This window comes from Pinus tabuliformis, chromosome 3_2 (genome assembly GCF_031772625.1).
Source record: "Pinus tabuliformis cultivar Carrire ecotype Pingquan chromosome 3_2, CPIR1, whole genome shotgun sequence".
Lineage (NCBI taxonomy): Eukaryota > Viridiplantae > Streptophyta > Pinopsida > Pinales > Pinaceae > Pinus > Pinus tabuliformis.
Window position 1 is genome coordinate 736,118,257 of NC_142302.1, and position 14,851 is coordinate 736,133,107.

Below are 14,851 nucleotides of genomic sequence, written 5' to 3' on the forward strand. Positions count from 1 at the left end.
AGATCTTCCATGGAACCAAAGTATCAAAACATCTAAAACCAACCACCATGTAGGCACAGGTATGAATTATGCTTCACCCATCCTCTTGATCGTATTATGGTTTAAAAATTGTTTTCAATGCATAAAAGAGTGTTTTGTAGGTTTAAGGTGGCCAACAATCGCAACCACCCTCGAAACATTAAGTGCAGCTAACTCCCTCACTCATGCAACCTAGAAAATAACCAGAAAAGGAGGATGATAATTAAAAGGAGTAGGCCAATGGATATGGGAAGTTACAAAGGTGGCAGGTGTGGGAAAACACATCAAAGGTGCTAAGCCCGCCGAAAAACAAATAAAGGAATAAGAGATGAGCTAGAACATCATTTATACCCAGATATCATTTCCAAAATGGTAAGAGAGGCCCAATACTTCATTGAAGGTTGAGCGAGATGCTAGTACAGGTTCCCTAGCGTGATACGGAAGAGATATAGGCTTAGTTACATGTTCTATAGGACAGGAAAGCACTGCTATAGGAATACGTAAAATTCTGCAGGAACAATTGGAGAGCACAAAATGATTTTCTCTATTGACACATCTAAAGAAATTTGTTAATGGATCTAAACTCTTTGGAATGTAGTGCTTAATTACATGTTCTTTCCTTCATTCAGGCTATATTAGTTTACTTTATTTATTCTTAAGTTATGCCTTCTATTTCAAGCATTGTTATTTCCATGCCATATTCTAGGTTTCCTTTCAATGCAACATTTACGTTTTTCTAGCTTAATGTTTACATTTTTGTAAGTAGTATAGCCTTTACATTTCTACAATTAGGATTAGCATTTACATTTGAGTAGGAAATATTTCTATTTCTTGAAAATAGGGTAAAATTTCCATTTTTTAGGCTTGACTTAATGATATTCACTTTATTGCATCAGATCAATGAAAGGACACATTGTTTACTACACATATATTTCCATCACCTTGTAAGTTTGTATAAAGAACAGATTGATAATATAAGTTGATAACCTTGGGATTTGAAAAATTCTTGTTGCAATACTAGGGCTCAGCATTTTGGTACATCAATTATAGCATTTCTTGGTTCATCATGTTAATTCTAAACATTCATTTATTATAACATGAAAATTTTACGTTAGCACTCTCAAGCTTCAATAACACTTCCACATATTTTGTCTTATGGTAATATGAAACTATAGAACACCTCAAATTGTTTACTTTTATAACTAATAAAGCACATGGAACACGTTAGTTTACACTAATTCTCAACCATAGTCACCCGTTCATGCCACATTTCAACTAAAATTAGTGTCATAACAATAATGGTGCTAGGGCAAGAGAAAATGTATCATAATTATAATGATGCTACCTCTTTTTTGTTGTGGCATTCCTGTTAGTGGATATCTATCCAAATTTAGACTACATAACATTTGTTTCTATTGTAACAACTCCAATATGGAACACTGCTTTCAACTTGGGGAATAGCATACATTTATCCTTTATTCTATATTGTGTAATGGTGGCCTTGAGACTATTAAACAATGTTAATAATGATCAATTCTCGTAACTCACCTATACAACGGTTCTTTCCAGTAAGAATGAAAATTCTAGATGCATAAAAATTCTATATAGTATCGACGAAATTTCATAAATTTCTTTTCTAACTGATATCTCCTTGCTAAATTCAACATTAATTTTACAATGCTTCCCTTTTGGTCCCTTTGTTGGAGAATCTATCAACACCATTATTTCTTTTTTCTGTCCTTGTCACAATCTAAAAATGTCACACTATAATCCACCATGAAAATCTTAGTCCAACAAGAGTGATCTAACAACTAACCTTGTTGTAATATTCAATAATCCTAGCATCCATACCAACTAGCCTTATCCATAGGCACATAGCTAATATAAACATCAAATTTAGGGCATTTTGATGCCACACCATCAATTAGCTTCTAATAAATGCACCCCCTATGAAGTCAAGCTTTCTAGATTGTCTGCTAACATCGAATAGATTGGATCATATGCCCATTTTTTAGGACATTAGAGATGTCCTTGTTTGAATTTGAAGATTGTAGGTTCAAAACCCTTGAAGTATCATTTCATTCCTCTTCCTTCTTCTTTCCTACATAATATCCCATTGATGTTAGAGTGTCTAATCCTTCATTATCTATGCTTTCCCAACAATAATGGAACATTCTATCCAACTAATCTATCTCATTATGTATGTGTTTACATTCTAGAATTATATCTAAATCCAATATAATATACCAGAGGAATTTCACATTATTTCTCCATGGTGCACAAGAATGATATTTGAAACTCCATAATTCTCTTGCTTTGTTGTGTTATCATCATGCAATCATAGTCTAGTTTGTATTTTTCTACAACAATAGTGAAGATTGAGTGTTGGATACCTTTATTTTGCTTGGGAATTGTGTGATAAGTCATGTCCTTGTTTTGTAATGGAGGCATAGTAGGGTTGTTCATGTTCTCAAGATTTTTCCAACTCTAAGAGGAATGTATGAACAATGGGTTGCTCTTGTTTGTAGTAATGAGGGAAACATCAAGAGCTGGGTTTGCAGGCTCAAACAAGATCGGAAAAATGTCCCATTCAAGATGCAAATTCTTCATGCATATTGTAAATGTTATTAATCATTGAAACATTGACATTACTCACTATGTTCAAATGCCTGATACTCAATTTTTCTTCTCGTCTTCTTTCTAGGACTAATGCTACTTTGGTATGCTTCAAGGATGAATTATTTCTAGAAGTTAAATTATGTTATTCTTATGATGTTGTCACTCCCCCATGTGTTTGTGAATACATGAATAATGAATCCTCACTACCATTTATTTAATTCTCCCTTTACACATATAAATTTTAGTTTCCAGCTTCCATTTATGTGACAATTCATGTTAAATGCACCATGTTTTTTTTTAACAAAGTCGTCTACTCGTATATTAAAAAACCAACAGTCCAGTATTCTGGTACAAAAGAGGGAAATTTTGGGAGCTGAGGTTCAAAATTGGGTTCGCAGACCCATAATCCTCGTAGCTTCTATTGATTAAACACAGAACTAGAAATAAACGGCTATATTGCCTGACAAAAGAGCCTCCTAGCCAACGAAATTTACAATGCATAAGTATCAAGGGGAGTGCTGGGTAATAGAGTCATCCGGGAGAGGCCCTCTCCTGCTTGCTCTAGTTGAGGCTTCAGCCTGCTGGCTTTCGGTGAGGGAGCGAAGATGGTCTATGGCAGCTTCCATGTGAATGCAGCGGTCTTTTAAATCTTCGATCTCTTTCTTCCTTTTCTCCAATTTTTTGCGCTTGGAATTTCTATCAGCATGATAATCCTCGGTCAGCTCCTTCACCTGTTTGTTCAATGCATTTATCATGATTACATGAGCTTTACACATGTTACAGTCCTTATTGTTGAAGATGTTTCCCATAGAATTCCTGGGCTGAGCCTGATTAGCAGGTTGATTTTGCTGATCCGCCATTCTGAATTGGGATTCTAAATCAGCAGTACCCCGAGGAGTTTCTGAAGTGGCAGTGTGCGTGAGAACGATACCACTGATCTGCTTGCTCGCTGGATTAGTTGCCAAGGGCCTCAGAACGAAGCTAGAGACAAAAACCAGACTGTTAGCAATGATAAAAGCACTATAGTGGAAAAAAACGTTTACCCAGGATGGTGGATGAGCAGCTGAGTTCCGAATCGAGTTGAGCGCCTTCAGACGATGCCTGGGATTTGGAAGGGCACTGTAGGCTCTGAGAAACTGAGAGTCTTGACTGCAAACCGAGAGGGGCTCGGTGTTGTCTTTGAGCAAGAAACTGCCCTTATGATCCTGAGATGATCCTTCTAACTGAAGCTCCCGCCTGTAGAGAACCCTTCGCCTCTGATTCTGATCACCATGAGTTGTGAAAGTCCTGAGGGAATCGCTGTCTTTTATAGGAACGAAGAGGGCTCGCTCATGCTTGAATCGAGCAGTGGTAAATCTATTTTTGAAGTCCGGGAGATCTTTGGGGTTGCTTTTCCCCTGTCCTTGAAGTCTGTCTTCAGCATGGGCGTGATCACGCCCTGAGATATTGTCTGGGTTGATTTTTGTGAGGATCCCCGTCTTGCCTGCATTCCTCGAATCCGGAGACCGATGCACTGTCCCGTAACGCCTGTTTTGACAGTCGAGGAGGATATGGTATGATGAAGATAAGATAATCTCAATCCAGCAGCTTTGAAACGGATGCCTGAGGTGACCAATTGTCCTTTGCAAAGGGAGGACGTCTTTACTATGGAATATCCCTGTCATATATTTCATTGTTTTCCTTAACCTGGCCCTTGAGTCTTCCCGTGGCTTTGTTTGCCTGCTCGTCAGCTTCCGCATTGTTGTTTCTTAAAACGTGCTTGTAAGTCACTTTGCTGATGCCCTTGATCTGATCCATAATTCGGCCTTTGATTCTGTTTAAGGCGATTTGACTGAAATCTTTTCCGGAGTTCATTGCTGCAATGATGATCGCTGAGTCTCCAATGACTAAGAGATTTTGAATGCCTAACTTCAGGGCGATGGAGATCCCCAACAAAAGGCTATAAGCCTCAGCCTTATTATTCGTCATGGTGCCCAAACCCCACTCGTAAGTAACAATTATTTTCCCTTGAGGATCTCTTATTATTCCCCCGGCTCCAGCTCTGCCTGGGTTATTTTTCGAAGCCCCGTCAAAGAAAAGCGTGAACCGCTTTTGGTTTTGGACCCAACTGTGGATTTCCTCCTTTGTCCCTCTGAGTTTCCAATCATTCTGCCCTGCTCCTATTCTTGACATGTTTTTTGTTCTTGTTTTGCAATTGAATCTCCCGATCCATTCCTTTACCCTATCCTCTTTGTATTCCGGGTCTGCATGAGAAATCCCATTAGCTTCAATTGTTTCAGCGATAATAGCAGTTGTTTTAGCCAGAATGCTAGCTATACTAGGTTTCTTGTTTTTGAATATACATTCGTTCCTGGCTAACCATAACTGCCAGCAGAGGTTTGAAGGGATGCTGGTCCATATCCTCTTAGCTAGATTCATGTTCTTGGTGGCGTAAGGGAAGAGTTTCCCCCAACCTTTCTGGAGGAGGGAAGTCTGATTGGGAAGATCTCCAATGTTTAGAGGACTGGTTATGAGTTTCCAGCAGGATCTTGCTACTGGGCAATCAATGAATAGGTGGTTGATGGTTTCTTCCGCCTCCCTACACATGAAACAAAGTGATGGACCCTGAATTCCTTTCTTCCTAAGGTTTTCTGCTGTCAAGATTTTGCCATGAAGCAAGGTCCAATTGAAAAATTTTATCTTAGGAAGGCTTTCAATTCTCCATGCTGCTTTGTGGAGTTGCCAATTGTTGATTGCCGTTGAATTTTGGAGTGCCTTGTAACCTTCTTTCACTGTGTAATTGCCTCCGGTTGGATCCCAAACATAGTTATCCTCTATCACTCTGTTTGTAGGAGCTGAACCTGTGAGAGAGAGCTTGAGGTCTTTCCATAGATTCTCCAAACCTGTAGGTAGGTGCAAAGTTCTCCATCCTTTCCAACTGTTTTGATCCCAGAGTGAGATATCGAAAAGAGTTTTAAGGTTGGCTTCTGACATCCACTGCTGCAGAGGTCTGAAATTGATGGAATTTTCCCTAGCTTCAGTACCCATAATTCTATCCTTCCACACATTGATATGCTTACCATTACCTGGGACTGTGGAGATGTGAGGCTTGAGGAGGGGAAGAGTTTTTTTGATTAATTTCCAAACAGGGGTACATTGTCTGTCAGTGATTGCTTCGGAGAGGATGTTGCTGTTGATCCCATTCAGATATTTCCTTTTGATGACCTCTGTCCACCAGGTCCCTTTCTCTTTTAAGATTCTCCATATTAACTTGAAGCCCATTGCCATATTTGCCAGCCTAGGAATTCTGATTCCTAGCCCTCCATTTTCTATCGGAAGGATGACCTTTTCCCATTTCACCAAGCTGAATTTTTTGGTGTTTTGCTTTCCCCCCTTCCATAGGAAGCTTCTAAGAATCAGTTCCATATGTTTATGTATGCTTGAAGGGGCGAGGGTGATGGCAAATTGATAGATAGGGAGGGCTGAAAGAATGGCTTTAATGAGAATTGATCTGCCCGCCAAGTTAAGCCAATACATCCCCCAGCTCTGCAGTTTCCCTCTTAGCTTCTCAATAAGCTTGATCCAAACTTCATTTTTGAGTGCCTCTTTGGCCAGAGGCAGTCCTAAGTACATGAAATGAGACCAATTAGATTGGGCTGGGATTTCCATTATTAGTGAGATTCTTTGGGTTATGTATCTTGGTACATTCCAGGTGTAAATCATGCACTTATTATTGTTTAATTTGCCCCCCGAGGCTTGAAGGAAAAGGTCCAGGATGGTCTTGAATCTCCTGGCCATGAGGCTTGATGCACCTCCGATTAATAGAGTGTCATCTGCAAATAAGGAGTGATTGATCCCTTTTGCTCCTCGGATGATGTCCACTCCTGTTATTTCCTTCAGCTTTCGCTTGTTTTCCAGGTGCAAACTCAAAGTTTCTGCCATGATGATGTAGAGGAAAGGAGAAAGAGGGCATCCTTGCCTCAGGCCTCTTGAGCTCTTGAAAGCGCTGCAAGGCCTACCATTGATTAAGGGGGCTGTCCAATTTTGTGAGATGCTTTCCATAATCCTGCTGATGAAGAGCTCTGAGACACCGAACTTCTCAAGGACATTCCGCAGAAATGTGTGATTTACCCTGTCAAAGGCATTCGCCATGTCCAACTTGATTATCATACCCTTCTCCTTTCTAGCAACGCTACTGTGTATCGCCTCCTGAACCAGGATTACATTGTCTGTTATATGTCTCTTGGGGAGAAATCCTCCTTGGTTATCGGAGATAAGAGAGGGAAGGATTTTTTTGAGCCTATTTGCCAGAATCTTAGTGATAATTTTGTAAGAGACATTGCATAATGAAATCGGTCTGAACCTGTCAAAGGATTTGGGATTGGGTTCTTTTGGAATTAGCGCTAGATGCGAAGACTTGATACTGCTGCCCATTTTACATTTTGAGTGGAAGTTTTTCACCATTCTTATGTAATCTTTCTTGATGATATCCCAGTGGGTTTTGTAGAAGCTCACCGTGAAGCCATCCGGCCCGGGGGCTTTGTCTAGAGGCATACTATTGACTGACCATTCGATCTCCTCTATAGATATTTCTTTGTCCAGCTCACGATTTTGTGCTTCTGAGACCTTTCTCTCTATAATGTTGGCGAATTCTGGATTGTCTTGGTAGAGAGGATCAGCTGTGAGAAGAGATTGGAAGTGTTTAGAAGCAGCCTCCTTGATTTCCTCTTGGTCCGTAAGTTCTTTGCCTTCGACCATTACCCTTTCTATGTTATTTCCTGCCCTCCTGACTCTGAGACTGTCGTGGAAAAACTTGGTGTTTTTATCCCCAGAATTGAGCCATAAACATCTCGACTTCTGTCTAATTTCTTCCTCTTCTTTACGATGCTGATTGTAAAGTGCTTTGTACAGCTCGCTTTCTTTCCTCTGGTCTTCCTCCGTTTCTTGGACTGCTTCCTTTTCCTGATTCCACTGCTCTAAGTTCCTTTGCAATTCATTTTTTCCCTTCTTTTCCTCGATCACGTGGTTCCTCGCCCACTTCTTTATGGCAATCCGCAGCAGTTTGATCTTTGTTTCCCAAACGAAGTGGGGGGAGCCTGTTATCTCTGTTGTCCATGCTTCTTTTATCGTGGTTTTGAAGTCTTCACTGGAATCCCATGCTCTGTTATATTTGAAAGGCAGCGGACCCATGTCTTCTCCTTTGTCTAAGTACAACGCCACTGGTTTGTGATCTGAGTTGAAGCCCTGTATTATTGTGCTGCGGATCCTCTGGAAGCTGGTGACTGTTCTCTCCTGTACTAAAATTCTATCAAGTCTCTCTTTGATGTTATTCCTACCTGTTCTTTTGTTTGACCAAGTGTAGCGGCCATTTTGGGGAGGTATGTCTATGAGGTTATGTGTTTGTATAATGTCCTCCAATTTTTCTCTATAGGGATCCATAATAAATTTCCCTCCTAGTTTCTCCTCTGCATTCCTTATTAGGTTGAGATCCCCGCCTAGGAAAATATTCCTCCCCTGTGCTGTCTCAAGATCTTCAATTAGGGAGTCCCAACAAGAAGCTTTGTCCCTGAAGTGTGGGGGAGCATATACGTTGTATATTGTATATTCCTCCTTCTTGTCTGTGCTTTGCATATCCATTCTGATCCACCATCTGCTTTGCCTGTTGTCTATGAGTCTCCAATTACTTTTGTTCCATATTGCCCCTATGCCTCCTGATGCTCCTATTGCACTCGTGGCTATTCCTTCATATTTTCTATTTCTTATCAGGCTGTTTTGGAATTCTTGTTCACTGATTTTGGTCTCCTGGAGTAGGAGGAAGTCTGGGTGTTCTGCTTTAATAAGGTCTCGGACTGCGTTTTCTTTTAGGGAGGAGCCCATCCCCCTACAGTTCCAAGAGACCAAAATCATCATTTACCTGATTTGTTGTGGATCCCACTTTTCTCCTTCAATTTCTCCCCGCTTCCTTTGGTCTTATCAAGATAAGTGTCCATTGGTTGCTGGGTCCCTGTGGCCATTTCTTTTGCCGCATTCTCATCTCTTATTTCTTTGTTTGATTTCCTTCCTACTTTTCTCGGAGGATCCGTGGCTGAGATGTTTTCCTTTGTTTTATTTCTAGTTAGAATTCGCTCCACTGTTGGAGGGGGGGAGGCCGGGCGGGGAGAAGAGGGGGAGGTTCTGGGGCCCTTGGGGGACGGAGGTGGGGATGGAGGTTCCTCTGAAGCCAGGGATTCAAAGGGATTAGAGGAGGAGGGGATGGGAGGCCCAGAACTAGATGGGTGCATGGAAGGGAATGGGGTTTCAGATGAGGGCTCAGATGATTCCGGGGGAGGGTTTGTCTTTTTTTTTTTCCTGACTATTTCCCATGCTTCCTCAGGGGTTTCATTATTGCTAATATCTTCTGTTCTAGATTTACTGCATCTGTTAGCAAAATGACCGTATTCATGACATACCTTACACTTGAAGGGGAGCTGCTCGTAGTCCACTTGCTGAATGTGCGTCCACTGGTCTACTTTGAGTTTGATTGCCTCTGGTAAGCCTTTGCCCAGATCTACTTCTACGCATATCCTTGCACAAGCATGCATATTCTCCTTTGGCTCCGATCTGTCTACATATTTCCCTACTGCGTTCCCGATAGCACGTACAGATTCGTCTCCCCAACAGTGCAGCGGTAGGTGCGGCAGACGAACCCAGACAGGGACCGCATTGGGGACGTCCATTTCTGGGTCGAAATCAGGAGTCCAGCGATTGAGATAAAGTCCTCTGGTGTCCATGAAATAGGGTCCGTTTCTGAAGATGAGGTTACGATCCTCCACTGATTCAAAGAGGAAGGTGAAGAACCCCCTTCCGCAAAACCTTATTGCGATTTTCCCTTGGACCATCGCATTCCAGTTTCTTTCCACCCAGCGTTGGACCGTGCGGGGGGAAGGCCATAACCCCGTGAACTGTCCAACCAGGCCACGTTCTGCAAGAGCCACAACAGCTCTTCTTGGAAGTGCTGGGGGAAGAGAGACTTCCGGGATTTCATCCAACTTTTTGACAAACTTTGAGGCTGAAGGGCGGATCCTTTCCTTGTTGCTCTCTGGAATGAGAGATGCGAAGGCTTTCTCCATTTCTGCTTGCTCATGAGAAGGCGGTTCCATTGGTCCTCGCAGGGGCTCGCAGGCAGCTTGCTAGGAGGCCAGGAGGCCCGAAGAAGAAGAAGGCAGGGGGCCTTGAAAAGGAGGGAAGGCAGCGGGAGGCAGCAGCAGCCTCAGGGCTGCCGCGGAAAGGGCAGGAGGCCCGAGAGCGGAGAGGGCAGAAGGCCCGATCAGGCAAGAAGAGGCCAGGAGGCCCGGATGCAGAGAGGGCAGGAGGCCCTGGACGAAGGGGATCAGAAGCAGAGAGCTACGGCCCAGCAGCAGGGCTGCCAGGCACGGGCGTGCTCAGAGAGTCAGGGGCGCGACAGGGAGCGGGAGCTCGCTATCCATCGGCTGCTTGGGGAAAAAAACGACCCTTTCAAGGATTTAAATGCACCATGTTACTCGACATGAATGCCGATAATATTTTCTATGATATGGTTACAAGTAAATAGGTGATGATTTTACTAGGCCTCTTCCTAATAAAAAATAATTAAATCATTTTTGCAATCATTTAATTTAGAATTTGACATGTGTTTTTTGTAAATCAATGCTTGATCCTTTATTTAAACCACCAATGGCTTATTTATGAATGCAAAAATTTAAAAATTTAGCTTTGTTTACTTCATGCTCCTCATGTTAGTATGCACTCATTGGAAAATGGCCACCATATAGATTTCATATAAAAGAGATGCAAGTCTTATATCATTAGATTAACTACCAACAAAGTCTTGCTTCAACACTTTTTAAAATCAAAACAAAAAAGTAACCTCTCTTAATTTGTTCTACTGACCATAGTTAGAGCATCTTTGACACACGACATTTGCAAGATTTGTCTCCTCATATCTACTTTCTTGTTTCAAAAACATTCTTGGGGTTGGTTTCCCCTTAAGATACTTCACATTTCATGATTGTTGTTGTAACATTGACCATGTTCTTATTTTCTAATGGTTTCTTTCATTTCCTTTAGTCCCCCATAGGGCCATTCTGGCTTCAATTTTTCATCGAAGTCACATGTCTCTCTTTCTTCCTTTTCTATACATTTGTGGGATAGCTTTTTCTATGTGCATTTCCTTCTACCTTATTATTTGGTATACATTGTGTGACCTCCATCTTTTGTCTAGATTCCTTTAAGGTACCAGGAATCTTTTAATATTTGGCCTTGTCATGAAGGTTGTCACATTCATAATATCTTGGGTGAACACGAAATGGAGGAAAATACTGATGTCTCCTTGTTATTTTATTCAAGTGCATGCCTATTTTTCTTTGTATGGGATTTTTAATCAACAAATTTCTTCCTAAAAGCATTACATGACATAACAATAGCCATAGAAAGAGTTTTTGTACCTAATGTTTGATAGTCTTCCTCTAGAGAATGATATCCTTTGATTTGTTTCTTGAGGGGACTTCCTTGTATGTTTCATATTCTACTGATAATATTTGGTTTGAATGTCTGACAGTTAACTACAACATGCCCATATTATGAAAAGAAAAACACTTGAAACCTTTCAAAGGATAAAAGGGTCTCCTAAACTCATCTCTAGCTATAGATTGCATTTTTTCAAAAGACACATTATTTGTATCGTTCCTCTGTTTTTTATTTTGTTACTAGTTTATGTTTGTTTCCTTACTAATCATGATGTTGACACCTTCTATTACAAGACTTTTTATAGTTTCTTTATTAACTTTTGTGGTTGCCTCTGAGATACTTCTCTTTCCTGACTTCTTTTTCATGGAGAAAACCCCCTCTTATAACTTTCCATATAGGCCACTCTTTTCTTATAACTCATCTCTTACTAAAACAACTAGTGCTTATAATATTTCACACTATTCCTCTCTTTCCTTCAGCTAACTGGTCATCACCCCTTAAATTTTTCTAGCCTCTTATAACTATGTCCTCAGGCTAATGATTTATTCTTTGTACTCATGATATCTCTCATCACATATTTGTAGTTATTTCTTTTGACATTTTTTTTTTTCTATTCTAAGTATTACTATTTCAACCAAGGCTGAGTTAATCTTTCATTTTTTTTCAACTAACTTCTTGATAAGACAATCATGTACTTTCACACTAACAAAACAAGTCTCATTGGACTAAACAATTTCTTTTTTATAATCCCTTTTCTTATTTTTTCTTCTTCTTCTTCTTTCTTTTTTCTAAACTACTACTACTTGTTTCCCTTTCATGCATGACCTATAACCTATTTCAATTTTCTTTTACAAATTTGAGATCGATTACTATCTCAAGATCCGAATTGTGAAGATTGTTTTAAATTGTAAGTTTAGCTTAGGAATTCCATTTTTTCCTTGTGTTTAGGGAGAATACTTAATATGTCAATCACATGTTGGCTTCCAGAAACTAGGTCCATAACTTATGAGTTCATATTTTACCTTTTCTCTCCACTCCTGAAAGTTTGAAGTAGTGATCAAAAGTATAGTTCAATAATCCATTATTCGACCAGTTCTACCTTCTAGTTGTTGAATTGATACAAAAGGAACCATCTTTGTTACCAATTGTTGGAAACGCGACTATACTAAGAGGTGGGGGAGGGGGTGTGAATCAGTATAGTGTATTTATAAACATGAAATTTTATGTTTACATTCTTTTCACTATTTATCTGAATTTTTAGATGAGAAGTAGTACTTCATAGGTAGTAGATTTAGCATTTAAACAACATCTAAATCACAACATAAGAAACACGAATAAAAGAAATCACTTATGGACAAAAAATATAAGTGGAAACCAATAAAGGGAGAAAACTCCAAATTTTTTGTTGTTGTGATGCAAGAGAAAACTCCTACTTTCTCTATTACATCAACTTTTAGAGGCTCAAACCTCTCTACTATCATGCAAGCTACAACTTCTTAGGAATCTCCTACTCGCTCTTACATTTATTTTCTATGGGATTCTACCTATAGGAGGCTCCTTCAGGGTAAAAGCATGTTAATGTGTCTCATTATATGGCAAAAGCAAAAAAGTACTCAAATAAAAAAAAGATAAAAAAAATAATATAAAAATATCGATTAAATGAGTTGAGTTTCATACCTGTTAATTATAAAAAATAAATGTTAAATTTGTAACAAAGCTAACTCACAATAAATTTTGGTAAAAGCCATAGTGAACCTATTTAATGGGTTTAGAAAATATAAATAATGTTATAAAAAGTAAATACTAAATTTGCAAACAAGTGAACTCATAGTAAATATTGGTAAATATTATGGTTAATCACTCACAAAATATAAATAACTTTATGTAAAGTTGAATGAAATGCTAAAACTCTTTAAAAATATATATAAAAATAGAAGTAGAATTTCTAAACAAATAATTTTATATATTATATTTTGATTAATATAAACTACGTTATTATAATCATAATTAAAAATTTTATTATAAAAAATATAAAATATATTTTACAAATTTTCAAAAAATAATTTTAACATTTTGTTATATGTTATTTTCAAATTTCTATTAATTTTATAAACTTGAAAGGGTAGTTTCTTGGGTCGCGGTTTTATATATACGAAAATATGAACATTTTTACTAGTATTTTAATAATAATTAAAGAATATGCTTACTTTTTATTTTTAAGTTTGTTTAGCAATCTTTAGAATGTTTACAACACATCTCTTAAAGAAATTGGAATTAAAAAACATAAATCAATAGAGAAATGGGGGGTCGCGGTTTTGTCACTACTTAAAAATTTATGTAAAATATTAATGATATCTTTTAAAGAAAATGAATAAATTAGATAAAAATTATATAATAAATTTTAGAAAAAATATGACATGAAGTTGAATTTAAATTGACATGTTTTGTCTTCTTTTCCCACCACCTAATTTTTGATGATTTTGTAAATTTGAGAGTAAACATTCCAACTCCATTTATTTTCATAAAACTTCTTTGCTACAAAAAGGGAAAAAGTGATACACATTAACATGCTTTTACCCTTCATCAATTTACTTTTGCAAGCTACAACCTAGCTGGAAGCTCCTACTTCCACTTATAGGCTTCAAGTTGTTGATTTTCAAGCTACTACCTAAAAGGAGAAAAAAAATCCCTCATACATAAAAAAATCAACATACTAGCTCTTTAAATTTCCATACCTCCATCACTAGTCTTTGCCTTCTTCAAATATACTTCACATCATCTTTTCTTCTTCTTTCTCTTTGTGTGAGGTAACTCACAAAAACTATCTCATCTCTCTCACAGTCTCTAACTAAATAACTAATACCTTTCAAAAAGTCATCTTTTATAATTAAACTTGTGGACTATTTATATTCCATACAAGAATATATAGGGAAAATCTTGCTTCTTTGCATACTACATATTCATTTCCAAATAATTTCAACTTTTGAAATCTTTCAAATTTAAAAAATTAAAATAAAATAATCTTCCTAATAATATCAAAATATTTACATCAACCAAATATAATGATTTCTTAAAGCATGGATAAACCAATATTACGAAAACTACCAATTAATATAGATACATTCGGAGAACATCAAAACATTTTTATACACTCGATCATCTTCTCGCCTGTCAACACTTGTCCACACATTCCAATAACACAATTTTTAAGAAAAATCACATACTCACAATATAAATATATATTACTTAACAATACATACTCACCAACATTAATGATGAAAGTTACTCATTGAATCACTCAAACTAAATTGAGCACACTCCCAATGAACGTATGAACAGGAATAACTAAGAAAATATGAATTATACGGTGTGAGCATGAAATCTTTAGCTAAACATGTGTACTTCTTCAACATATCTTTGCATCATAACTCTTCAACAAAATAACCTTTAACATTATGATATATATAAGCAATACATCGCGACATCTAAATAGGCATTCACAACACAACATACCTCTCACCAGCAACACACTGAGGAGCTTCAACAATATATTCAAGAACAATTCGCCATTAATAACAATTTTTTAGACAATAATATGTAATTTTTTCTTTTTAAAAAAATAATATAAAAATAAAGTATTTCTACATATATAAATCTCATGAAAATATATAAAGTTTAACTTTTTATTATTGATTATAGATAATAACAAAATATTCATCCATATCTATTACTTTTTAATTTTATTATTTTA

General features: G+C 37.9%; 2 protein-coding genes across 2 annotated transcripts; both read right to left on the reverse strand.

Annotated features, from left to right (window-relative positions):
- Window positions 1-3,143: 3,143 nt before the first annotated feature.
- Window positions 3,144-8,253, reverse strand: LOC149182715 (uncharacterized). Its single transcript, XM_089414641.1, has 2 exons — window positions 4,324-8,253; window positions 3,144-4,211 (listed from the first exon to the last, which is right to left on the reverse strand). Exons 1-2 carry the CDS (start codon window positions 8,251-8,253, stop codon window positions 3,144-3,146), a joined length of 4,998 nt encoding a protein of 1,665 aa, XP_089270767.1.
- A 771-nt stretch (window positions 8,254-9,024) lies between these two features.
- LOC149182716 (uncharacterized) lies at window positions 9,025-9,725 on the reverse strand. Its single transcript, XM_089414642.1, has 2 exons — window positions 9,141-9,725; window positions 9,025-9,033 (listed from the first exon to the last, which is right to left on the reverse strand). The coding sequence occupies exons 1-2, from the start codon at window positions 9,723-9,725 to the stop codon at window positions 9,025-9,027; spliced, it is 594 nt and encodes a 197-aa protein (XP_089270768.1).
- Window positions 9,726-14,851: the final 5,126 nt, after the last annotated feature.